The following is a 27275-nucleotide window of genomic DNA, read 5'->3' as shown; positions in this document are numbered from 1 at the left end:
GTTTTTTCCCCAGTAACTTTTTGAGATCATAATGGTTTATAACATTGTGTAATTTCGGGTGTACGTTATTGTTTATCAATTTCTCAGTAGACTTCATCGTGGTCACCCCAAGTAGTCTAATTATTGTCCATCACCGTACATATGTATCCCTTTCACCCACCCCGCACCCCCCCTCCTTTCTGGTAACCACTAATCTGTTCTCTTTATCCACGTATTTGTTACCTTCCACATATGAGTGAAATCATGCAGAATTTGTCTTTGTCTGGCTTGTTTCACTTCACATCATACTCTCAAGGTCCATCCATGTCATTGCAAATGGGATGATTTTGTTTTTTTCAACAGCTGAGTAGTATTCCATTATATATATATACCACATCTTTATCCAACCATCAGTTGATGGGCATTATGATGGGAAAATGTCTCCCGTTTGTTAACTGATGTGATTAAAAAAGTATAAATTATGCGTTTTTGTCTTGCAATAAATATTTCCTTATAATCATATGTTGAATTTATTATAAAAAACATGAAATATTTGAAAAAAAAGAATGCAAACAGTTTTTTCAGATTCTAAACCTTATGTTGTTGCTATAAATCTATAATAATGGGTAAATGTTAGATACTGAATTGTATAGGTTGAATAAATCAATTTAAGCATAAAGCAAAGGATGTAGGGAAAAAAGCAAAGCATAAGGATTATTAGGCAATTTACTCTCCAGTCTTGCCCTTCCCTAAAACCTTCATGAAAGCTCTGGCCACTTCCTTGTTGCGAAGGCTGTAGATGAGGGGATTCAGCATGGGTGTAAGAATGGTGTAGAAAGCTGACAGCATCTTGTCCCAGGTCGGGGAACGATCTGAAGTGGGTCGCATGTATATAAACATGGCTGTCCCATAGTACATTCCCACCACCATGAGGTGGGAGGAACAGGTGATGAAAGCTTTGCGGCGACCTTCCCCAGACCCCATGCGAATGACAGCCAGAATAACATGAACATAAGAAGCGATGATGACTGCTACAGGGAAGAGAAGCATAATTACACAGCAAATAAATATCATTCTTTCAAATAGCAATGTGTCAGTGCATGAGAGAGTGAGAAGGGCAGGGACATCACAGAAAAAATGAGGAATTTCCCTGGTACCGCAATATGAGAAGGATAATGCGACTGCCACTTCAATTACACCATCAAGGGAGCCAAGACTCCAGGAAGAAGCTGCCATGAAACCACAGGTTTTCTGGCTCATGAGAACTGAGTATCGTAATGGGTGGCAAATGGCAACATAACGATCATAGGCCATTGCAGCCAACAGGAAACATTCAGCTCCAAGCAGGGACACATAGGAAAATATCTGAGTTCCACAACTGGCCAGAGAGATGGACTTTATGCCCGACAAATAGTTGAAAGCCATCTTGGGTACGGTGGTGCAGATGAGCATGAGGTCCATGAGGGAGAGTTGGCTGAGGAGGAAGTACATGGGCGTGTGGAGCTGAGTGTCCAGGTAGATAAGGAGAACCATGGCTGTGTTTCCCATGAAGGCCGCTGTGAAGATGCCCAAGACCAGAGAGAAGAGGAAGATGTGAGTGGGGCTGTGATTGAAGATTCCTAGCAGGATGAAGTCTGAGTTGGTGGTCTGATTCTCCCATGCCATGATAAATATGTTCACTACATAGAATACAACATGTCATGTGAGAAATGGCTGGGATTGTGTTATCAAAATATCAAGGACTTTCCTCCTGTGTCATCACATCTATCCAATTGTCTAAGCATGGGAAAATTGTTTCTCTGGTCATTGATTTTTATATTTTTATACTAGGGATATTAAAGCTTATTTTTAGCTTTATGTGATTTTTAATGCAAAATACATTGTTAATAGAGATAATAAATATATGAGAGTTTTTTCAAGTCATATAATCAAGTAGGGCAACAAGTCAACTTCTATGTGTAGTGTAGATCATCCCTTTATAATTACACTGATATCATGAAAGACTCATGAATTTCTGGGAAGTCATTTTCATTGGTTTTCCATGGAACTCAGTATATCATACTACTATGCTAATAAAAATTCTTTCAAAGTGTACAGGGAAGCATGTATTTGTGTAATTGAGACATTGTTAGTCAAATGCCAGGTAAACAGGAGACATCTAGCAATCAACAATGAGAAGTCTGTTAAGTAATACTTATTTGAATAATGGTGAATTATAGTGGAAGTAGTTCCTTATTAATATGCTCTTTCTTCACTCCATCTCTAAAAATGAGGTGTGTCCATGAGAAAGTCAGATATAGGACATTTTACTCAAGAAGGAAGATAGAGGAGACGGCAAGAGCATAGTTCAAACGCCTGCTACAGATCACTTTAGCTGTGTGATCTTAGGCAATTATTAATTTCTCCAAGATTTATTTTCCACTCTTCAAATTTGAATATTTATAATATCTGTATCATAGGATGTTATGAACACTAAATGAGATCATATTCATAAAGTATGAACATTATCTGGGATATAGTTTGTATTGTATAAGTATTTTTTTTAAATAAGTAAACACTATTGGAGGGAAGAAAGGCTACTCCTACTTTATCTCTAGACTATTCTTGTTTACATAAAATTAATCTCTTTCATTTTCTTAGCAAGTCCCTTTAACGAGATTTCTTTGGCTACACAATAGCATATTTATAATTCTCTATTTTCACATCTATTTATTTTTCTTTCTTTACCTCCCTCTCCAAGGAACAAGACATTCTTTTACTTTCTTTCTCCCCTAATACCGCCTGAACAAATTGTAGACATAACTCTGTCTCTTCCACATTTGTGTCCTCCTAAACGCTTTACCTGTGTAGTAGTCACCAATTTTGTGCATATAACAACATTTCAATTATAAGCCAGTGTTCACTACATCCGAAATTTCTAATTAGTTATAAACACACTTACAAATAATTCTTTCATATACAATGCTTATCAAGAAATTAAACCCACACTGTGTGAATAATTATAAAGAATTCTACTTAATTTTTTTCAGGTATTTTTATTTTTCCAATCTTCTTACACAAAACTGCTAATTAAATCTCTAAAACATTCTTTTAATGTTTTGCAAACCTGTCATTATACACACCACAGGAAAACCTTCAAACATTTCTATTGAAAATTGCCCATGATTTTTCATACCACTTGACTGAAATTTATTGCCCAATAGAAAATTATCATATCACTTGACTCAGTATAATTTCAGTCCCAAAAAGTGACATGTATTTTCTATTTCAAGTTCACTCATGATGTTACACATGGGTGGATATTCTCTCTCCGTGTGTTTTAAAAAATAAATGTTAATATTTATGAAAAACAGCACACATGAAGTCATCTCCTGATAATTTGCTCCTTTTGTCTGTTGTATAAAGCAGTGTTTCAGTCAATTGTGTTGCATCCTGGAATAATATCCAGAACAACAGAATCATCAATTCTTTCAATTTGGGCCTAAATTGCATAATCAATTTCTCTATAATTTAGGAGATTAGGAGTGCCATGAAAGCTGTTCAGCCTGAGGAATTCCATGGACCAGATAATATTTTGACCTGTATTTAATTTTCTTATTGTTTATCTTTCCACCTAGCCACAGCCATATACTGCTGTTGAGCTTCAATCTTATTCACATATTGGGATCATCTGGGAAAGTGAAATGTTGCTGCCATCCTGAAGTTCATTCTAGTCCAAACCTCAAAATCAAATAGCTTTGGAGTGTCTTTTAAAATAGAAATTGCTTAAGGCAGTGCTGTAATTGTTCAGCACCATACTGCCCTAGTCCCCACTATTAACTAATGGCAAGACCTCACTCTGTTATTAGGGCTCATTTGCCATCCCAGGTTTTGCTCGTGGATGCTTTTCATGATCCCTGTGTTAACAACAAACTGCAATATATTTTAAGTTTATGTCTCTTCACTTTAGGTCCACATCTGTAAAATTATCTATTCATTTTAGCTTGTGATAGAACCCTCCAGAAGTATAGCAGTGTGGGATAATAGAACCAATCATGACAAGCTGGTTTCTATTAACGTCAGTTAGTAAAATCTTGATCAGTCTGAGTTGAGAAGCAGTTTTAAGTTGTTCATTCCCAGTAGAGAAATGTAGTGTTTACAGTATAGTAGGTGGAGAAGTTTAGCCTATATATTTCTGTAATTTTTCTGTTTCTCATTTCTTCAAGGTCGACATGCATAGAAGGATATAACTATTATATGATATTATATTGTATGGAACTGTATTGTATTATCTCTCTTTTTGACAAACCCCTCCCATAAATTTTTATTGCTTTTACTACCATGTTACAGGAAACAACTGTGAAAATGTCATGGTTGTCAAGGCACTTACTTCTGAACACCTTCAACTCGGGCTCCTCCACATCAACCTCATGTAAGCGATGTCTTAGTGAAAGTCAGTTATGTAATATTTATAAGAACACATTTTGTTATAGATACAATAGCATGAGAAATTGATGTAGACATTATGGCTATGAACTTAGAAACATAATGTTCATGACTTCATTGCTTTATAAATTGTATAATAATTTCATCACAAGCTTATGCACATCATAAATTCAATCAAATCCCTCATGGTATAAAATTAATAGCCTTTATTTGCCCCCAAATACCTCAAAAATAGTCTATGATACAACTTTAACAGTTAATTTTTGTTTTTAGTAATTATATTCACAGGCTACAAGGAGTATATTCTGATGACAGGGAATTTGAGGGAGTGGGTAGGAAAAGCAGAGGAAAGGAGTCATGTTGACTGAGTAAAGGCAGTTTACATCAGCAGAATACTGAAAGAGTGTGTATTAAAGGAAAAAATGGAATTGGAGAGAAATTTGAGAGGAACAATGAATAAGGGACATAAAAATGAGACAAGAAGGAGTAGGTTGAATGCCGATTGGGATCACTGAGATCGCATGGCTGCCTTAGATGTGCTGCATTCTGTCCACAGAGAAGTCATGCCCCCACCTCCTAACAAAGATACAACAACTAGACCCTACATTATAAATACAGTGGCACATAGGAACTGTCATTGCTGAAACTTGACATTATTCACCTAATACATCCCCTGCGTACAGGCAGAATCTTCAAATCACAACTCACAAAAATGATTGCTGATGCCTTTTGGAAAGGCTCTTCAGTGCGTATGTAAACCCCCTGTTCTTTGCATCTGCACCCACTGATATTATGGATAAAAATAACTTTCTATTCTTCAGTTTGTACCATACACTACTTTTTGATTTTCCCAAAGCACCATTGGATTGTGTCACTCCACTTAAAAATTCAACTCTCAAATGGCTCAAATTATCTGCAGAACAGACTTCCATCTCCTTATGGATCTTGCTTGTGAGGTACTGCAGAGAGTCATTCAAGCCTCTATTTCCAGTAATCTGTTCTCCATTTCCCAGTGCAAACTCTGCATTTCTCCTTACAGGTCCCAATAATACAGCATGTAAAACTGAGCTTAGGGCTCTTCTGAGGAGGTTTCTCTTCCCTGAATGTCTTTCATATCCCACGACCCGTTACCTTTGTACATCATATCTCTCCTTCAAGTTCCAACACACACACACGTATCTTTCCTAATGCCTGTTTCTTCTGCAGACAGCAAGTTCCGTGTATATTGAACTCACAGAAGTGTGGCCTCTACCTCTTTCTGTATGAAAGAGAATATCATGGACTTTCAGAGCACACAAACCTGGGTCTGCCATCTTGCTCTGCCACCAATTCCTATGTCACCAGGTAGGTTAACTAACATCTCTGAGATTATTTTTTAATTCTCTCCACTCCTCACAGGGTTGATGCAAAGATAGAATGAGTTCATTCTTAAAAATTCCACATCAGATACATGTTTCACAGTATGAATTTACTACGTGAGCATTACCATCATTATACAGATTCTTGTCACATTTTTATTTTTTTGTAATCTTCCAATAACCTCCACCGTTATTCACCTGTGATTATTTTTGAAAATATTCTGTTTTCTTTACTGTATCATTGGTTCCTGTTTCATAAGCTATATGCTTATTTTATATGCTCTTAATCAAACAAGAGAGGTTTGGACACAGATGGAGGACATAAGATCCCCAGAAGTGATTGAGAGTATTATCAAATAGACTAGATCCACTGGAAAATGTTGCAATTATTCATAATTTAGCATATATTACATTGTTCTAAATCATGCCTTATGTTTACTTGCATCTTCACACGTATTATTTCAGTTAATCTTCAAAAAAACCTGTGACATATAAGAAACATAATGATTTTACAGAGAATATAGAGATAAGTTGTAGTTCAACCTGAAAAATTATCTATTTAAAGGATTTTAAAATATCAAAAATTCTACTGTATATAACTTTTGAATACAATTTGGTTTCATTTGATTGAACTGAATGCCTTAGATATTTTGGAATGTATGTCTCCCTCGGTCTTACCTTCTAGATGTTCTCAACAAGAAGTGATATGACTCACAGAGTAACTGAAAACCTTTAAACTTCTAGAGAAAACCTACACAACACAATTTTACTAAGTCATCTGTGATTTAATTTTATACCCCTCCAAGGAATTCAGTCCCTTGTCTTCAATTATAGTACTGTGAGTTATCATCCACCTTTTCTCCTAGGGCCTCATGTAGAATTAGTTTCCAACTTGGAAATATAAATTTTATTGATTTTAAGATCAAGTAGAAAGTTCTGTTATCTTGACTAATAATATAAACTCTATTATTTTCTACTCTTTCTTCCTGGCTCATTCATATATTAATGATACCATTTTCACTCTCCATTTTTTCTCTCTCATGTTTTCAAACTCTCTCTATTAATTCCATAAAATTAAGGTAAAAATTGCAGTTGAATTTCTCATTTTATATAGAATGGATAAATTCCTCATTGTGCTTTGGCCTTAGTTACCAGTAAATAGAACTCTGTTAAAGTTCAACAATATTTTCAAACTGATAAATCAAGTGGTCTTATTCTGGGCATCATTAAACTTGAGATTCCTATGTTTGAGATTTCAGCACTATTGCAAATTATTCTTTGTTTGAAAGCTTGCCATTGGTTGTTACTCTTTTCTGATTCTACTATTAGTTGCCTTATCAAATATATATCCTCAAATATACTGGCTTAATTTTCTCTCCATGGAATAATTTGATTCCCCATGATTTTTAGGCTCTTGCTTCTCTTTCCGATTTGTTCACACGTATGATGACTCCATCTGCATGTTTTCAACATGTATGTTTTTTCTGAATTACAGATGTTACCACAAGCCTACCATTTATAGTACTTTGATAGTTCTTTCTTGCCTCATCCTGACAATGGCAAATTCTGAACTTTCATCTGCCAATGAATCTACTGCTTTAAAAAAGTCCATTTCAGCTTGTAAGTCACCCTCCATGTTGTTAGTGATGCTCCTCACTAGGTGTTATGCAGGAACAATATCTTAGAGAAGAAATACCTTCATTTTCAGGATTACTTCATAATTGCATGCAAGAGTTCTTGGACTGTTTTATGTACTCACTAGCTATGTAAACAGAAAAAGCAGTTGCTTTCATCATGTTCTCAAGTTCATTTGATATTGCTTGCTTGTTTTTTTTTAAACTTTTGTGAACCTATGTTGTGAGAAATGGTCTCTCACTCCTACATTAATGTGCATTTTCTTTACTGACTGGTGTGGTTGTCTCATGTAATTATTGGCTATTTGTATTTGCTTTTCAATGAACTGCATTGAAAAATAAATCATCATTAATTTATCTTTTGTGAAAGCAAAAGGATAGAAATATAATTTCATACTTTTTATATAGATAGTCAATTTTTGTAGAATTATGTTGTGGGCTTGGACCCTCTTTCTACACTGTGTTATAATGCCATCTATTATCATTAACCAAATTCTCATGTTAAAGATTCTGATTCTGGACTCTTTAAATGGATTCATTTTTTTATTAGATTATTACTTGGTTTTTATTTCTATGGCTAAAAACAAATGTTTGTGCCACCAACAATTTCATCCCTTGTTATATTCTTTACTTTTAAAGATTTAATAAGTATTCTTTCCACTTTATTTTCCATATTAATCTTATAATCAGTTTTTTTTTTAATTTCTTCAAAAACTGTTGTGACTTATAGTATTGTAATTATAGCACATGTGGTTCACTGGAGCCTTTGAGAAGCCCCATGTTATCCTCAAACTGCTTAAGTCTGGGTTTTAACATGACAAAATGAATTATTTTGTGTTTCAGTCACATATGAAGTCACATATGATAGAAAATCAGTTATTTATAACTAAAAGTAATTTCTAAATTATTTGGATGATTTCTTAATTCTGGATCATAGTTAGAATTTGTTTAGTGTTAATAGCCATGAACAGAAATGACCTTCTAATTTATATGTAAACATAAATTAACTAGATACCAGCTGATTGCTCTCCAAGGTGCCAATATCAGAACATGTTTTCAAAAGCAGTTTTGAGAATTTTTTTCTGTCTTCATCCTTGCCATCAGTTAGCATAACTCAGCTTCTGAAATTTTACATGTCTGTTGGGCACAAAGTGATAGTTTATCATTGTTAAATTGCTGTTTGTCTGATTATTAATGAAATTATGTATCTCTTCAGATAAATGTTACTCTGTTTTGTTTCACAAATTTTGAATGTGTAGTGGTTCCTTGAATATTTTAGTTTTTATTGGTTTGTTGGTTTTAACGTAGAAAATATGTTCCTTCAGTCTGTTTCAGTGTGATAATTTTGGCCATGCGGTCCTTTACCAGATGAATATTCTTAATGTTAAAGTAATTAAATAATGTTATATTAATCTTTTATTGTATAATAAATTGATTTCTCTTCATATGAAATAGATTGTTTTATTTTATGTTGAAATAATTCTGTACCATTGCATTCCATACTTAAGACTTTAACCAATCTAGAGTCCAGCTTGAATATACGTTTAAGTAAGAATCTAAATTTGTTTTTCCTCTATGTAATAAGCAAGCTTTCTCTACACCAGGTCACAATTTTTTTGTCATTTTTATATGAATTTTTTTTTGTATTGCTTTAAGTTGTATTTTGAGATCTCAATAATGTCTCAATGATCTCCTTTAATTTTATGATGCTTGTACCAGGATAGCTTCACAAATATATCTTTGTGTTATACGTAAATATACAGATGGTCCTCAACTTATTATGATTCAACTTATAATTTTTTGACTTTATGATGGTGTGAAGGTGATACACATTCAAAATTAACTGTACTTCAGATTTTGAATTTTGATCTTCTCCTGGGATGGTGATATATGGTGCAGTCTTCTCTCATGGTGCTGGGCAGGGGCAGTGAGCCACAGCACCCAGTCGGTCACACCACCACGAGGGTAAACAACTGACACACTTACAACCATTCTGCACAAGGACAACCATTCTGTTTTTCACTTTCAGCACAGTACTCAATAAATTACATGAGATATTCAACAATTTATCATAAATTAAGCTTTGCGTTAGATGATTTTGTCACCTGTAGGTTAATGTATGTGTTCTGACCATGTATAAGGTACGCTAGGCTAAGCTATGGTGTTTGGTAGGTTAGGCGCACTAAATGTATTTTTGACTTATGATATTTTCAACTTACAATGGGTTTATTGGGATGTAACCAGATCATAAGTTGAGGAAGAACTGTATATTAGGAAAATTGCAATGACAAATAGAGCGGCCAAAATAATATTCTGTGATGTCTGAGGCAAGGCCATGAAGAGACTCTGTATTTCTACTTTGTTCTTTTGGGGATACTTGTTTTTAAATATGTCAACCATGTTATAAACAATCTACTTCCCTGAGGTTTTCACGATGTGGAGAACAAATTTGCCATATGCAGAGACTATACGGAGAGAAAGGATGTGATAGAGAGAGAGAGAGAGGGAAAGATCCTCAGGCAGCTCCCACCTGCCTCAGAACCCTGCTATTCCAGGGTCAGCGTCCATATGACCGACCACGTGAGGGAATCTATGCTACGATTGCCCGGACGAGGCCTGCTTGGATTCCTGACTCAGAAAACATGAGAGGTAATAAAATTATCATATTGGTTAAAGCTACTAAATTTGGGGTGATTGTTATGCAACAATGGATAATTGGGACTAGAATGTTTAATTTTGGAACCCAGCATTCATGGGTGACTCCCACAAGATTTGTTTTGTTTGTTTTCTCCTGTCTTGTTAGATTTTATTTGCATATATTTTGATTATTTGTTAAATTATTATTAACAATTGAGAAAGGCTAAAGATTTTTTGAAATATTATTTTGCAGTTTAGATATCATGAAATTACACGGCAACTGCTGCCTCGTAATATTATTTGAAGTTATGTAAATGTCTTTAGAACAGTAACTTGCATATACCTAGAGAAACATCCTGTTCTACGTTCTTTCCTTTTAAGTAGATTTTTTAGGACAATTTATTTTAGGATTACATTATATATGTAACCTTTTCATACATTTTTATACATTTTTTGAGTCAGTTTGGGTAACTAAATCATTCTATCTAAGGTTTCATAGTCTATTAGTGGGAAGATTTTCACAATATGCTTTTTTTAAAAAAGATGTTTTTATTGTGTCTTTTTCTATATTCCTTTTTCCATTTCAATATATCATTGTCCATACTGAATTTGATTAATGACACTTGTCATGGATTGTGTTGTCTGAGAATGATTTTCTTTCTTCAGTTTCTCTAAAGTTTTTTTTCCCTATTTTCACTAATTCTGTCACTATAACATTATTTCTAATTAAAAAAAATTAAAAACTTCAGAAAGATAAAAAGAAAAATATAGCAAACAAATTGAAATATGTCAAGATATTATCACAAGGTAGCTAAAGAACTGATTCAAGTAACTTTGAAACATAATAATTTGACTATATATCCTTAATGGAAAACATCTAAGGAAAAAATAAAATGGAAAAACACTAAATGTCTCAGAAATTCATAATAGTGATGATTTTGTGGGTACTGTTATTCTATGTGTGCTGTGTGAGTTTTGGAGGATAAAACAAATAATTGTGTAGCTTTTCATGTGGACAAAAATTTTCAACTCATTGGGATAAATATCAAACAGCTCAATTGGTGGGTTGTATGGTAAGAGCATGTTTGGCGTTGTAAGAAATTGTCAAATTTTCTTCCAAAGTGGCTGTACCATTTTGTATTCCACCAGCTTTGAATGAGAGTTCCTGTTAATCCATGTCTTACAGCATTTGGTGTTGTCAGTGTTCTGGGTTTGGCTGTTCTAATAGGTATCTCATTGTTGTGGTTGTATCTCATTGTTGTTTTAATTTGCAATTCCCTAGTGACATATGATGTTGAGCATCTTTTTATACCCTTCTTTTCCATCTGTATATCTTCTTTGGTGAAGTATCTGTTCAGATCTTTTGCTCTTTTTTTAATTTGGTGGTTCATTTTCTTATTGTTGAGTTTTAAGGATTTATGTGTTTTGGATAACAGTCATTTTTCAAATAGGTATTTGCCAATATTTTCTCCAAGTTTGGGTTTTCTTATTCTTTTGATAGCATCTGTCACAGAGAAGGTTTTAGGTTTAAAGATATCCAGTTTATCAATTTCTTACATGAATTGTCCATTTGGTATTTTATTTAAAAAATGATCTTCATAGCCAGGGTATTCCAAATTACCTCCTATTTTATCTTTTTGGAGTTTTATAATTTTGTGTTGTACATTTAGGTCTATGATTCATTTTGTGTTAATTTTTGTGGAAAGTGTTGTCTGTGTCTAAATACATTTTTCAGCATGTGAATATCCAGTTGTTGCAGTACCATTTGTTAAGAAGGCTGTCTTTGCTCCATTCTGTTGGCTTTGTTCCTTTGTCAAAAATCATTTTCTGAGGGTCTATTTCTGGGATCTTTGTTATGCTCCATTGATTTATCTATTTCTCCACTGTCTTGATTACTGTAGTTTTATAGGATATCTTTTTTTTATTGCAGTTAACATTGGTTTATAACATTGTATAAAATTCAGGTGTACATCATTATACTTCTATTTCTGCCATAGATTACATCATGTTCACCACCCAAATACTAATTACGATCCATCACCACACACTTGCCTAATCCTCGCTTTCAAGCTGGGTACTGGCAGTTCTCCAACTTTGTTCTTCTCCTTCAATGTTTTGTTGTCTCCTCCAGATTCTTTGTCTTCTGTATAAACTTTAGTAACACATTTTTGATATACACAAAATAACTTTCAGGGATTTGATTGGGATTGCATTGAATCTTCAGTTGAACTTGAGAAAAAAAAAAATCTTGACGCATATTGAAACTTCCTATTCATGAACATGAATTCTCTCCATTTATTTAGTTTTTTCTTTTGTGTCTTTCATCAGAATCTTCTAGTTTCCTTATATAGACCTTTGTTAGATTTATATATATATAGACCTTTGTATTTCATTCTTGATGGTGCTAATGCAAATGGTAATGTGATTTTAATTTCAAATTACAATTATTCAATGCTAGTATATAGAAAGACAATGAACTTTTGCATGTTAATCTTCAATTATGCAAACTTGCTGTAATCATTTATTAGTTCCAAGGGTTTTTTGGTTGATTCTTTGCAATTTTTTTACATAGATATATTGCCATCTGTGAACAAAGAGAGGTTTTATTTCTTTTTTCCCAGTCTGTATTCTTTTTATTTATTTTACTTGTCTTATTTTATTTGCTAGAACTCCAGTACAATATTGAGTCAAAGTGAAGAAAGGAGATATCTTTTTCCGATCTTAGCAGACTAGATTCCAATTTGTCATCAATAAGTATGATGTTAGTTGTAGGTGTTTTGTAGATGTTCTTTATCAAGTTGAGGAAATCCCCTGCATTCCTAGTTTGCTGATAATTTTTATCAAGAATAGATATTCAAGGGGCCTGCCCTGTGGCATAGTGGTTAAGTTCAGTGCACTCCACTTTGGCCACCTGGGTTCATGGGTTCAGATCCCAGGCATGGACCTACACCACTCATCAGCCGTGCTATGGCAGCAACCCACATACAAAATAGAGGCAGACTGGCACAGATGGTAGCTCAGGGTGAATCTTCCTCAACGAAAAAAATAAAAATAAAAAGAACGGATGTTCCATTATATCAATTGTTTTGTTCTGCATATATTGATATGATCATGTTATTTTTAAAAAATTTGTTGATGTGATAAATTACATTAATTTATTTTTGAATGTTAAACCAGCCTTGCATGTCTGAAATAAATCCCACTAGGTCCTGCTGTATAATTAAGTTTATGCAGTGTTGAAATGAATTTGAAAATATTTAGTTGAGAATTTTTGCAAAAACATTCATGAGAGTTATTGGTCAATAGTACTCATTTGTTGTAATGTCTTTGTTTGGTTTTGGCATTAGGGTAATGCTGGCTCATAGAATGAGTTAGGAAGTATTCCCTCTACTTCTATCTGCTGGAAGTGATTGAAAAGAATTGGCATAATTTCTTCCTTGAAATGTTGGCAGAGTTCTCCATTGAGCCCATCTGGGCTTGTTGCTTTCTATTTGGGAAAGTTAGTAATTATTGATTCAAATTCTTTAATATGTATAGGCCTATTCAGATTGTCTATTTCTTCTTGCGCGAGTTTTGGCACAACATGCACTTAAAAAAATTGGTGCGTTTCATCTAGATTATCAAATTTCTTGGCATAGAGTTGTTAATAGTGCTCCTTTATTACCTTTTTAGTATGCATTGTATCTGTGGTGATGTTCCCTCTTCCATTTCTGATACGAGTACTTTGTGTTCTCTCTCTTCCTTTTTTTTTTCTTAGCCTAGCTAGAGGCTTATTGATTTTATTGATACTTTAAAAGAACCAGCTCTTGGTTTGGTTGATTTTCTCTACTTATTTCCTATTTTTAATTTCATTGATTTTAGCTCTATTTTTTTCTTGTCATTACTTTCACTTTAATTTCCTCTTCTTTTTCTAGTTTCCTAATGTGAAAGCTTAGGTTATTATTTTTAGACCTTTCTTCTTCTCTAATATATGTATTAAATGTTAAAATTCCACTTTGAGAACACTATTACTGCATCTCACAAATTTTGATAAGTTGTGTTTTTATTTTCATTTAGTTCGAACTATTTCTTTTACTTTATCTTTAGATATCTTCTTTGACCTGTGTGTTGTTTAGAAGTGCATTGTTTAATCTCCACATATTGGGGATTTTTCCACTTTTTTTCTGTTATTGATTTCTAATTTATTTCTATTGTGGTCTGAAAGCATAAATTGTATAATTTATATTTTCTAAATTTATGTGCTATATGGCTCAGAATGTGGTCTATCTTGGTGAATGTTCTATATGAGCTTGAAAAGATTGTGTACTCTGCTGTTGTTGGGTGAAGTATTCTATAGATGTGCATAACATTCAGTTGACAGATAATGCTTTTGAGTTTAACTATACCCTTACTAATTGTTCTGACTGTTAGGTTTGTTCATTTCTGATAGAGGGGGTTGAAGTCTCCAACTATAATAGTATATTCATTTGTTTCTCCTTGCAGTTCTATCAGATTTTGCCTCATATATTTTGATAACTTAGGTGCATACACATTAAGGATTGTTATATCTTTTTGTAGAATTGCCTTCTTTATCATTATTTAATGCCACTCTTTATCCCTGATAATTCTCCATGCTCTGATATCTGATCTGCCTGAAATTAATATAGTTCCTCCAATATTCTTCTTATTATTGTTAACATGATATATCTTTCTCCATCCCTTTTAATTATATGATTTCACTCATATTGGAAGATAAACAAACACATGGATATGGAGAACAGATTGGTAGTTACCAGAGGGGACTGTAGTTGGGGGGAAGGCATAAGGGGTAAAGGGGCACCTGTGTACAGTGACAGATGGAAATTAGACTTTTGATGGTGAACATGATGTAGTCTATACGTCAAGTTGAAATATAATGATGTACACATAAAATTTACGTAAGGTTATAAACCAATGTTACTTCAATAAAAAAACAAAAAATAAACATTAAAAAATAATAATTTTAATTTATTTGTATCTTTATATTTAAAGTGGATTTCTGGCAGACAACATATAGTTGCGTCTGTTTTTTGATCCACTCTGACAATCACTGTCTTTTAATTGGTTCATTTAGACCATTGAGATTTAAATTGATTGTTGCTATATTTGGATTAATACCTACTTATGTTACTCTTTTCTACCTGTTGTCCTTGTTCTTTTGTCTTATTTTTGTCTTGTACTCTTTTTCTACCTTTTGTGTTTTTGATTGAGCTTTATATGGGATTCCATGTTCTCTTTTTCAAGCATGTCACTTATACATGTTTTCTTTTACTTTTTCAGTAGTTGACTTAGAGTTTGCAATGTGCAATTACAACTAATCTAAGTCCGCTTTAAGATAACTATATCTTTTCACTGATACTGCACATACCTACTAATAGTCGAGTATTCTCTTCCTTCCCATTCTTGCATCATTGTTCTCATGCATTTCACTTCTGCATCATCTATAATCATCAAATGCATTGTTGTTTTTATTATTTTGGACAAAATGTTATATTAGATCAATTAAGACTAAGAAAAATAAATTTTTATTTTGCCTTCATTTATGCCTTCTCTCATGCTCTTCCTTTCTTTATGTGGAGTCAAATTTCTGATCTAGACAATTTTCCTTCTCTCTGAAGAACTTCTTTTAACATTTCTTGAAAGGCAGGTACTGGCAACAAATTCCTACAATTTTTGTTTCTCTAAAAAAGGAATTTATTTCTCTCCACTTTTGTGGGATAATTTTCCAGGTTTCAAAATTCTAGAATTATGTTTTATTTTTCCTTCAACACTTTAAAAATTTCACTCCACTCTCTTCTTCTTGCATGGTTTATGCAAAGGTAAATGTAATTCTTATCTTTTACTCTTCTATAGGAAATCTGTATTCCCCCCCTCAGGCTTCTTTTGAGATCGTTTACTCTCTGAGCTTCCTGGCTCTGTGATTTGGTGTCTGTCACGAATTTGGGGGAAATTCTCTCCAAAATTATTATTTTGGGGGGAATTATTGTTTTGAATATTTCTTCTCTTCCTTTATTTCTTTCTTCTCCTTCTGATATTCCCGTTATGTGTATGTTACACCTCTTGAATTTGCCCCACAAGTCATGGACATCCTGTTTCTTTTTTTAAATCTCCTTCTCTTTACTTTTCAGTTTGGGAAGTTTCTATTGACATATCCTCGAACAGAAATTCTATAGCCAAGCCTACTGTACTAACAATCCTACCAAAAGCATTCTTTATTTATGTTATAGTGTTTTTGACCTCTAGCATTTCTCTTTTATTCTTTTTTAGAATTTTCATATACTGCTTACATTACCACCCATTCTTACATTTTATATACTTTTTCCATTAGGGTTTTTAGCATATTAGCCACGACTATTTTAAATTCCTGGTCTGAAAATTCCAACATTCTTAGCATACCTCAGTATGATTCTAGGGCTTGCTTTGTCTCCTCAAACTAAGCTTTTGCGACCTTTTGTATGCCTTGTAATTTTTGTTGAAATCCAGACATAATACTGGGTAAAAGGTATTCAATACTATTTTCCTCAGAGGTTTCTGCCCTGGGTCCCATGGAGATTCTCTGGAGATTTATGCTCAGGTAAGTTGTCACTTTCTGTATCCATCTATTTTTCTCTCCAATTTTTGAGGCATCAGTTTGCCTAGTGACCTCGATTCTCTGACAGACCTAAGAAGAGTCATTGATTTTGTGTTTGGTCATCTTTTTATTTATCGTTAGAATGCAGCGACAACTTCCATGTGCCTTACATGCTGAATGAGGAACCCACATGATTATATTTTGTGTTCAAATATTTATATAACACATATATTTATTTAGTTAGATCTCAGCTTTCTTCATTGATAAAATCTAGAAACAAAGTCAACAGAAAAGTGCAGCTCTGGTGCCATGATTTCAATAGATTAATGTAATTTCACACTAAATTTACCATTGGACAAATACTTGATGCCAGTTGCATGGAAATATACAAGATGAGACTGGAACATCTCATTGTGTCAGATATATAGCAAGAGATATATCCAAGTTCACCTGGGTGATGTGTAAAGTTTCAGGAGGCAAATGGAAGAGGATCACGCTAGACTAAAATGGGACAATTTAAACATCAAAAGGGATTATTACATCAATGAATAGAAACATTGCAAATGACTTTAATTCCACCCATTTATAATGATGCCAAAATAACAAAACAACAACATGCTTCTTGGTCAACTGTGGCAGATGCTAGGAAAACAATTCATTATTTTAAAATCCAGTAAAGAACACATACAACTCAACAGCAAGAAAACAAACAACCTAATCAAAAAATGGGCAGAGGAGGGCCTGGCTCCATGGCCAAGTGGTTAATGTTCTGCACATTCCACTTCAGTGGCCCGGGTTTGTGGGTTCAGATCCTGGGCGTGGACCTGCTCTACTCACCAGCCATGCTGTGGTGGTGTCCCACATACAAAATAGAGGAGGACTGGCACAGATGATAGCTCAGGGCTAACCTTCCTCAAGCACAAAAAGAGGAGGATTGGCAATGGATGTTGGCTCAGGGTGAGTCTGCCTCAACAAAACAAAATAGGCGGAGGATAGGAACAGAAATTTTTCCAAAGAAGATATACAGATGATCAACAGGCATATGAAAATATGTTCAACAAGACTAATTATTAGGGAAATGCAAATCAAAACTACAATGATATATCACCTTACACTGCTCAGAATGGCTATAATTGCCGAGACAAAAAATAACAAATGTTGGAGAGGTTCTGGAGAAAAGGGAACCCTCATACACAGCTGGTGGGAATGCAAACTGGTGCAGCCACTATGGAAAACAGTGTGGAGATCAAAAAGTTAAAAATAGACATACCATGTGATCCAGCTATCCCACTACTGGATATTTATCCAAAGAACTTGACATCAACAATTCAAAGAGATTTATGTACCCCATGTTCATTGGAGCATTATTCACTATAGCCAAGACATAGAAGCAACCCAAGTGCCCATTAACTGATGAATGGATAAAGAATATGTGTGTGTATATATATATAGATATATATATATATATACACACACACACATTGGAATACTACATAGCCATAAAAAAGACAAAATCATCCCATTTGCAACAACATGGATGAACCTGGAGGGGATGACATTAAGCAAAATTAGCCAGACAAAGACAACGCCACTGATTTCACTCATATGTGGAAGATAGACAAACAAATGCATAAGGAGAACAGATTAGTGGTTACCAGAGGGGAAGTGGATGGGGGGGTGGGTGAAATGGGTATAGGGGAACATATGTATGGTGATGGATGAAAAATAGACTATTGGTGGTGAGCACGATGCAGTCTATACAGAAACTGATGCATAATAATGTACACCAGAAATTGCATAACATTATAAACCATTATGACCTCAATAAAGTAATTGAAAAACAAAACAAAACAACAAAAAAAACCAGTAAAGAGAGGAAAACAGTTAAACATTTATTTTGTCATTTATGTGTGGATTCTATCCATTGGTAGCCAAATAGGTAATGAATAGACATTTATTTTTGTAGAAGTACTGTAAATGATCAGAAAATAAGGAGTAATATCATTATAATATCAGCAGTTTTCACTCCTTAATGAAATGCTGGATTTGGACTGTCTTAATGCTGTCTTCAACACCCTAATACCGCAATGAGATTGTTACACAGTATGTGCCTCCTTGTTGATGTACTAAATAACATGTGAGGTAGTCTCACTAAAAGTTGAACTTGAAGCATATCAAGAGAACTTTCTTGTGATGATGTAAATGCTCTTTATTTATTCTGCCTAATACAATGTCCACTAGTAACTAAATGTCTTCTGAGCACTTGAAAAGACCAGTGGGAATGAGGAGCTGAAGTTTTAATTTTTTTGAATTTAGTTCATTTAAATTTAAAATTAAATAGCCACATGCAGCTGGTGTCTATTGTATTGGCAGTACCTTGAAGATTAAAGAAGACTTTTATTACATATATATGGACCTCATTTCAACCTGTATTTGAAGAATGTATTCTATACTAGATTAAAGGTTATGAGGGCCTTGGGGCCGGCCCGGTGGCATAGCGGTTAAGTGTGTGCGCTCTGCTGCTGGAGGCCTGGGTTCGGATCCTGGGCGCGGACTGATGCACTGCTTGTCAGGCCATGCTGCAGTGGCATCCCATATAAAGTGGAGGAAGATGGGCACGGGTGTTAGCTCAGGGCCAGTCTTCCTCAGCAAAAAGAGGAGGATTGGCATGGATGTTAGCTCAGGGCTGATCTTCCTCATAAAAAAAAAAAGTTATGAGACAATTGGGAAAATGTGAAAAGTATATCTTTACAATTTTGAAGAAGCATAATGATATTGTAGTTACATTTGTAAAGTAGTCTTTTTCTTTTAGAGATATATACTAAGTGTATATTGATGATATTATATAATTTGGAATTGTTTCAAAATTTTAGGAAGGGAAAGAACAAATTATGTAGGAAAAACAATATTATACATGTATAATATTGTTATACATGTATAATATGTATATATTATACAATATATACAGATGTATATATTATACACATATGTATGTATTATATAATACAATATATAATGATTATTGAAATTAAGTAATGGGTTCTTTTTTCTGTTTTATGTATCTGTTTATGTATATTTTTTTTTTGAAATTTCTCATAGTAAAAAAGATGAAAATAAATTGTAGTTATCTGGTAAATTATTTGGGAAATTTCCTTTTTCTTTCTGTGCTTCAATGTCATTATTTGTAAATTGGGAGTAAAATTGATCTACTCCTCCATTTACATTATTAGAATGAAAGGTTTTGATTTATGTGAAGTACCTCATATAGAGTATACTCCAGATTAAGTGATGAATAAATATTATTTAATATTATATTTTTATGTAACATTGTTTGCAAGAGCTGTTTGTTTTAATTTTCAAATGTTTATTTATTTTTCCTCCAATGTGGGGGGCAGTTTTTTTGAGAGAAGTTTTAATTTTTATTGTTGCCTTCAGTTTCTGCTTTTTGTTCTATATTTTTATTTCCATTGTTGTGTAATATACTGTATTGCCATTGTTTGGAACACGTTTATCTATTTAATTGTCCATTTAGAATGGAAATGCTGATCTCTCTTTTGTTGTGGTCATAGTGCTGGTAACATTTATGGTAGGATAGCTCTATGATGGTGCCATCTACATATTTACCTTTTCCATTTTTGGTAAGTCTGTTCGTCAAGGAGAATTTTGGTGTGTTACAATGAAAGAGAGTACTCCTGGTTTTTTTGTTTGTTTGTTTGTTTATTGCAGTAACATTGGTTTATAACATTGTAAAAATTTCAGGTGTACATCATTGTACTTCTATTTCTGCATGGACTACATCATGTTCACCACCAAAATACTAATTACAACCCATCACCACACGCTGTGGTATATATACACAATGGAATACTACTCAGCCATAAGAAACTCCTGGTATTTAAATAATATCTTAATTCACAAATCATTGTGGATTTTAATGTTTACGTAATATGGCATTTTGTCCCATTCACTATTGATTTCCTTAAATGTTCTTTTATCTGAAATTAATTCATTAAACTCTACTTTCTTATTACATGTACCACATCTTCAACAACCATTCATTTTTAACTTTTTAATCTCAATTTTTTATAGGAATTTCTATTTTAATTAGCTTTTATTTGTATTTATCTTTATTTTTAAATTTTGGGCAATGTTGCCTTTTTTTTTTTTTTGGTGAGCAACGTCTATGCCAATCCTCCTCTTTTTGCTGAGGAAGACCGGCTCTGAGCTAACATCTATTGCCAATCCTCCTCCTTTTTCCCCCAAAGCCCCAGTAGATAGTTGTACGTCATAGTTGCACATCCTTCTAGTTGCTGTATGTGGGACGTGGCCTCAGCATGGCCGGAGAAGCGGTACGTCGGTGTGCGCCTGGGATCCGAACCCTGGGCCACCAGTAGCGGAGCGCACTCATTTAACTGCTAAGCCACTGGGACGGCCCCAATGTTGCCTTTTAATAAGCAATTTAAGACATTGAAATTACCTGTGAAAACTGATATGATCTATTTTATTTGTATCCTTAAATTTACTCTTCCTGTTTTCACATTTCTTGCTTTTAATTTTTATCTTCTTTTGTTTGCTCCATGGAAATATCATATTTAGCAAATTTTGTTCAAGTTTGTTTTAAGTATCATTAAAAATAAGGCATTAAAAATGCCTTCTTATTTTTTTATTAGGAACTATTGTTCAATAATCTGGTTTACCATACAGCCAACTGGAGCCAATTTTAACATTTTGTGTGTGGCATCCTGTGCTCTCTGGGTCCTATCACATCAGTCTTCTCAGTTCCATCTTTTCATGTAAACTTTTCTGTGGTTTGAGAACTTCTGTAATTTTCAAATGATCAATAATAGCCATCATTAGTAATTACCCTTTGTTAACACAACATTTATTTGGAGTATCAGCTGTGCCAAAGTTATAAGTCAACTAAACGTTATAATCTCTACCTAGTTCATATTTTAATGAAGGAGATGTGTGTTTAAAAATATACTAATTTAAAAAATTGAATTAAGCTGTGAGTGATTTGGTCCTTAATTTTCATAGGGTAACTGTAGAAAGTTGTGAGAATCTGAGGTGTCATGACCTCACCTGGGGGCCCAGGTAAAACTCCCTGGAGCTCAGATCCTAGATCTGAGACAAGAAGTGGAGGAAGCTCTCACCTTGAGAGTGGGCTTGCTGAGAGGCTGTCATAAATCGGAAAGAATAAGTGGAGAGATGGTTGGGACATGTATGTCAAGAATGGTAGTTCTTGCATAATGTTTGGCTACTTTAAAAACATAAATATTAATACACTTAAGTGTTTGAGTTTATTATTCATACTACCAGTTCTTTAAAACAGCAAATTCTGCTGTCCCTTTTCCACTGTATTTTCTTCTAATAAATTTTATATTCTGTACTTTAGATGTTTTATTTCATCATATGCCACCCTGTCTCACTTGTCTCCCTTAGACTCTCTGTTTAGAAGAGCTGCAGCACCATCACCTTTTTCTGGGGCTCTGTCCACAAGAGAGGTAAAAAGAAATCTAAACAGAACTCTCCTGTTCACTTTCCAAGTCATCTAAATTTCTACCCCTTTAATCCAAGATTATAGTGTCAATATCTCACATATTGTTAAAATAAAATTGATTCACAAGTAAGGCTATAAATAGGTTTAATTTACACAGAATTGAAAAGGAAACAATTTTTAAATCTTATTTTAAAGACTGATGGTTGCTTCACTCAAATTTTTACATTTGTATCTTATTGAAAATAAGTGTTTTAAGCCATTATTAATTTTCAAATGTGAAATATTCAATAAATATTTGAGAGCATCTTTTCTTTGCAAGACATTACAGAGATAAATCCATATTAAGTGATTTTGAATGACTAACAGCTTTGATGAGGTAAAAACACATTCAATGAATAAACATAAAGTTAGAGAAGTAAATTAAAATAGCATAATAGGGGCCTTTCTTTTTTCTTTTTTTTGGTGAGGACAATTAGCCACGAGATCACATCTGTTGCTGGTCCTCCTCTTTTTGCTGAGGAAGATTGGCCCTGGGCTAACATCTGTGCCATCTTCCTCTACTTTATATGTGGGACGCCTGCCACAGCATGGCTTGGTGCATAAGTCCATGTTTAGGATCCGAACCTGCAAACCCCAGGCCACTGAAGTGGAGCATGTGAACTTAACCTCTATGCCACCAGGCCAGCTCCGGGAGCACTTTTTTATTGAAGCATAATTGACGTTCAATATCATATTAGTTTCAGGTTGTACATCAAATTGGGAAAAGATAAAATAAAAATATTATTGTGGTACTTTATTATGTGCTAAATGCTATATTTTATCACAATAGATCTGTAAAGTCTAGGAAGGTAAAGTAGATAGGAAGGTTGTTATTATTATTATTACATTATCTCAATTATACAGATGAGATAACTGAGGGGTAAATAATATTAATGGCATATACAAGGTCAAGTTTTCATATAGATATTCCCTCTATTAGCTGCATAACAAAGAATAATGCCCTTAAATTCTAAATAAGTTCAATTTTTTAACCTATACCTACAATTTGTATATTTGCTTCTATACCTTATTCCTAAAATATATATACTTCTGAGATGATTGTATATATATATATATGTATACGTATGCATATATATATATATTGCTCTTAACCTAAATTCTTCTATGTAATGTTGATCTTCAGTTGTGTAATGAACATTATTTTTCTTAATTTGTGACTCCCTTCAGTGTTCTCATTGTTTTCCATGATGTTTTCTAAATCTTAATCTCTGATCTCAGAATTATACCCTGAAGCTTATTATTGCACATTCAGCAACAAGTTTTAAGTATCTTCTTTTGTGCCCACAGAACTTCAAACACAAGTGGCCTAAAAATAAACTCATTACCTTCTTTACACCATCTATGTATGCAGCCCCAGAGTTAGCCTCTATCCCCTCCTCCTCTTTTTCCTTCTTCTCCCCTTCCTCCTACTCCTTCTTCCTTTATTCTACCTTTACTGTGCCGTCCATATCCTCCCTCTTATTTTAAATTTTTCCCCACCAACTGAATATTACTACCTTTTGCTTCCATAATGTACGCCAACGCTAGACAATGTCTCTCTTAAAAATAACTACTAGGCTTTTTATATACCACCCTCCATACATCACTGCCTGGCTCAAAGCCTCCAATAAACACTCACAAGTTAATTATTAGACCAATTTCAGGGTATTTAACCATAAATCAACCTTATAAACATCTGTGCACACTTTTCTATATGAGAATCTCTTTGGCAGCATGAACAAAGATATGAAGGCAAAAATGAGAAAGGTATATTGTGAATGTGGAATAGTCAGTTAAAAGACAATGGGTGGATGAGGCCGGCCCCATAGCATAGTGGTTCAGTTTGGTGCACTCCGCTTCAGCAGCCTGGGTTTGCAGGTTCGGATCCCGAGTGTGGACATATACCACTCATCAGCCATGAAGTGGTGGTGACCCAAATATAAAGTGGAGGAAGACTGACATAGATGTTAACTCAGGGTTAATCTTCCTCAGGAGAAAAAAAAAGACAATGGGTGGGTGGGAGAGGGAAGGTAGGGACTGAAGAAAGATGTAAAGAAGTTGTTATTAGGAGGTGACAGATGTAGAAATAAAGAAAGTTTGGGAATGAGTGAATAAGTAAAGAAAGAAGGAAAGGAAGAAGTAAAGGAGTGAGGCAAGAAAAAAGGAAGGAATTTTGAGGTAGGAAAACCAAGCACACCATAGGAAAGCATCTCAGCCGACATGGAACTAGAGGATGTAGTTTGTACTTAAATTCTTCTAGTTAATGTGTATGTTTAAAGATAAGAAAACAGAATTTTCCCACTATGTAAAAGTGATAGAATCAAAGTGAGGAAATGATTAGAAACAAAACTGTGGTCCAACCATACCTTATATTCTTCATATATGTGCAGGTGAAAAAAGTGGGTAGCTTTGCCTATTTGTTGATAAGGGTTTTGAAGAAATAGTACCTAAGATCTGGCAATAACTGGACTGAACATGAACTCTCAAGAAGTCCATATTTTCTTTTTTTTTAATTTTCTTATTTATTTATTATTATTTTTAATTTTATTGTGATCACATTGGTTTATACCATTGTATAAATTTCAGATGTACATCATTATACTTCTATTTCTGCATACATTACATCGTGTTTGCCACCCAAATGCTAATTACAACCCATCACCACACACATGTGCCTAATCATCACTTTCGCCCTCCTCCCCACTGCTTCCCCCTCTGGTAACCCCCAATCCAATCTCTGTCTCTAGGTGTTTGTTGTTGTTTTTATCTTCTAAATGAAAACAGAATTAGAACCAATTACAACACTGTCAGGCAAACAGATTTTGTGATTTAGGAGTTATGAATTACATGATGAAAACATGACATTGATAAGTAAGGATCAAGATATCTGAAGATGAAAAGTCCAAACTTTGAGGATTCATATTCACATATCGGTCTCCCATGTATAAGGCTGATTTCTGTAGAAAAAGGAAATAGATGGGAGCTCCCCAGTCCTCCAGTATCCTGAAGAGGGACAGTGTCCATTACAAGATAGGCTCCAAAATCTTGACCACCAATCCAATACCTCTGTTCTCTATCTGGGTATTTTATTAAATCTTATAACCATCTTGTAAATATAGCTATAACTTTGTATATAATTAACTTTGTCATTCATTTTAACAAATCGGTCAATCCAAGATATGATATTGAACTCGGCAGAACTCTTTGATTGGCCAAAGGTAAAACTATTATATGTTAAAACACAGAACGTTTACTGTGCTCTGTGGTATTATGGTATCATGTGGTATCGTGATGGGTAAATACCTCTCATTTGTTAACTGGTGTTATGTAAAACAAAGTATACAGTTGTTCATATTGTCTTGCAGCAAATATTTACTTATAGCCATACTTTGAATTTCCATAGCAAAAGAAATATAATATTTGAACAAACAAGCATGCGATAGTTTTCCACTTTCAAAGTCTTGTGTGCTTACCTATAAATCTAGGCAATTTGCTCTCCAGATTTGCCCTTCCCTAACGCCTTCATGAAAGCTCTGGCCACTTCCTTGTTGCGGAGGCTGTAGATGAGGGGATTCAGCGTGGGAGTGAGGATGGTGTAGAAGGCTGACACCATCTTGTCCTGGGTGGGGGAACGATCAGAAACAGGCCGCATGTATATGAACATGGCAGCTCCATAGTACATTCCCACCACCATGAGGTGGGAGGAACAGGTGGTGAAAGCTTTGCGGCGACCTTCCCCTGACCCCATGCGAATGACAGCCAGAATAACATGAGTATAGGAAGCAATAATGACTGCTACAGGTAGGAGAAGCATAATTACACAGCAAATAAACATTAGCCTTTCAAATAGCAATGTGTTAGTGCATGAGAGAGTGAGAAGGGCTGGGACATCACAGAAAAAATGGGGTATTTCCCAGGCACTACAATATGAAAAGGACAATGCAACAGCAATGACAATTATACCATCAAGGGAGCCAAAAATCCAGGAAGAAACAGCCATAAGACCACAGGTTTTCTGGCTCATGAGAACTGAGTATCGTAACGGGTGGCAAATGGCGACATAACGATCATAGGCCATTGCAGCCAACAGGAAACATTCAGCTCCAAGCAGGGACACATATAAGAATATCTGGGCACCACAACCAGCCAAAGAGATGGACTTCTTGCCAGACAAATAGTTGAAGGCCATCTTGGGTACAGTAGTGCAGATGAGCATGAGGTCCATGAGGGAGAGTTGGCTGAGGAGGAAGTACATGGGTGTGTGGAGCTGGGTGTCCAGGTAGATGAGGAGAACCATGGCTGTGTTTCCCATGAAGGCCACTGTGAAGATGCCCAAGACCAGAGAGAAGAGGAAGATGTGGGTGGGGCTGTGATTGAAGATTCCCAGCAGGATGAAATCAGAGTTGAAAGTCTGATTTTCCCATGCCATGATGAATATATTCACTGTGGAGAACACAACACGTGAGAAATAGCCAGGATTGTATTATGGAAGTGTCAAGGACTTCCAGCCTAGATCATCACACTTACAATATTTTGTACATATGAAAAATTATTTCTCTGGACATCAATTTTTTTAATTCATAGACTAGTAATATTAAAGCTTATTTTTATCTTGATGCAATTTTAAATATAAAGCACATTAGCTAACAGACATAAAAAGTTTTATCATTAGGCCATAGGAGGTTGCCAAAATTGCATATAATCTAATTTTAGCAGCCAGTCAACTCAAATATGTACTGCAGATCATCCCTTCAGAAATACACTAAAAGTCATAAGACTCATGAAATGCTGGGAAATCAATGGCATTTTCCATGGAACTTAGAATATCACACCATGACACTAATAACAATTCTATCTACCAAAGTGTAGGGGGAAGCATGCGCCACTGAAAATGAGATAGGGTTAGTCAAATGCCTGGTCAACAGAAGACATTGAGAAATCATCAATCAGAAGTCTATTAAATAATATTTATTGTTAATAATGGTGAGTTGTAGTGGAAGTAGTTCCTCACCAATTTGCCCATCCTTTATTCCATCTCTTAAAATGAGTGTATCCACGAGACATTCTGGTATATGCCATTTTAGTGCAGAGCAAACTAGAGGAGAGTGCAAGAG

The 27275-nt window shown here is 34.5% G+C and overlaps 2 protein-coding genes and 1 long non-coding RNA gene across 3 annotated transcripts; 1 reads left to right on the top strand and 2 right to left on the bottom strand.

Annotated features, from left to right (window-relative positions):
• Nucleotides 1–705: 705 nt before the first annotated feature.
• On the bottom strand, nt 706–1644 carry LOC101397139 (olfactory receptor 2M3-like). The gene has a single exon (XM_014797639.1). The coding sequence runs from the start codon at nt 1642–1644 to the stop codon at nt 706–708; it is 939 nt and encodes a 312-aa protein (XP_014653125.1).
• A 2666-nt stretch (nt 1645–4310) lies between these two features.
• LOC147912085 (uncharacterized) lies at nt 4311–7692 on the top strand. The gene is made up of 3 exons (XR_015550162.1): nt 4311–4390; nt 5611–5748; nt 7258–7692. It is a non-coding gene; the product is annotated as an uncharacterized LOC147912085 (long non-coding RNA).
• A 17950-nt stretch (nt 7693–25642) lies between these two features.
• On the bottom strand, nt 25643–26690 carry LOC101399186 (olfactory receptor 2M3-like). The gene has a single exon (XM_004443419.2). The coding sequence runs from the start codon at nt 26588–26590 to the stop codon at nt 25643–25645; it is 948 nt and encodes a 315-aa protein (XP_004443476.1). The 5' UTR covers nt 26591–26690.
• Between the last annotated feature and the right edge of the window lie 585 nt (nt 26691–27275).

Source organism: Ceratotherium simum, chromosome 39 (genome assembly GCF_057802395.1).
Source record: "Ceratotherium simum simum isolate JZ-2026a chromosome 39, ASM5780239v1, whole genome shotgun sequence".
Taxonomy (NCBI): domain Eukaryota; kingdom Metazoa; phylum Chordata; class Mammalia; order Perissodactyla; family Rhinocerotidae; genus Ceratotherium; species Ceratotherium simum.
The sequence above is the reverse complement of the archived record's forward strand: the minus strand, read 5'-3'. Positions and strand labels throughout refer to the sequence as shown.

Excerpts from the sequence above, each read along its gene's own strand:
- LOC101397139 (XM_014797639.1), bottom strand. The coding sequence starts at position 1,644 with ATGGCATGGGAGAATCAGACCACCAACTCAGACTTCATCCTGCTAGGA.
- LOC101399186 (XM_004443419.2), bottom strand. The coding sequence starts at position 26,590 with ATGGCATGGGAAAATCAGACTTTCAACTCTGATTTCATCCTGCTGGGA.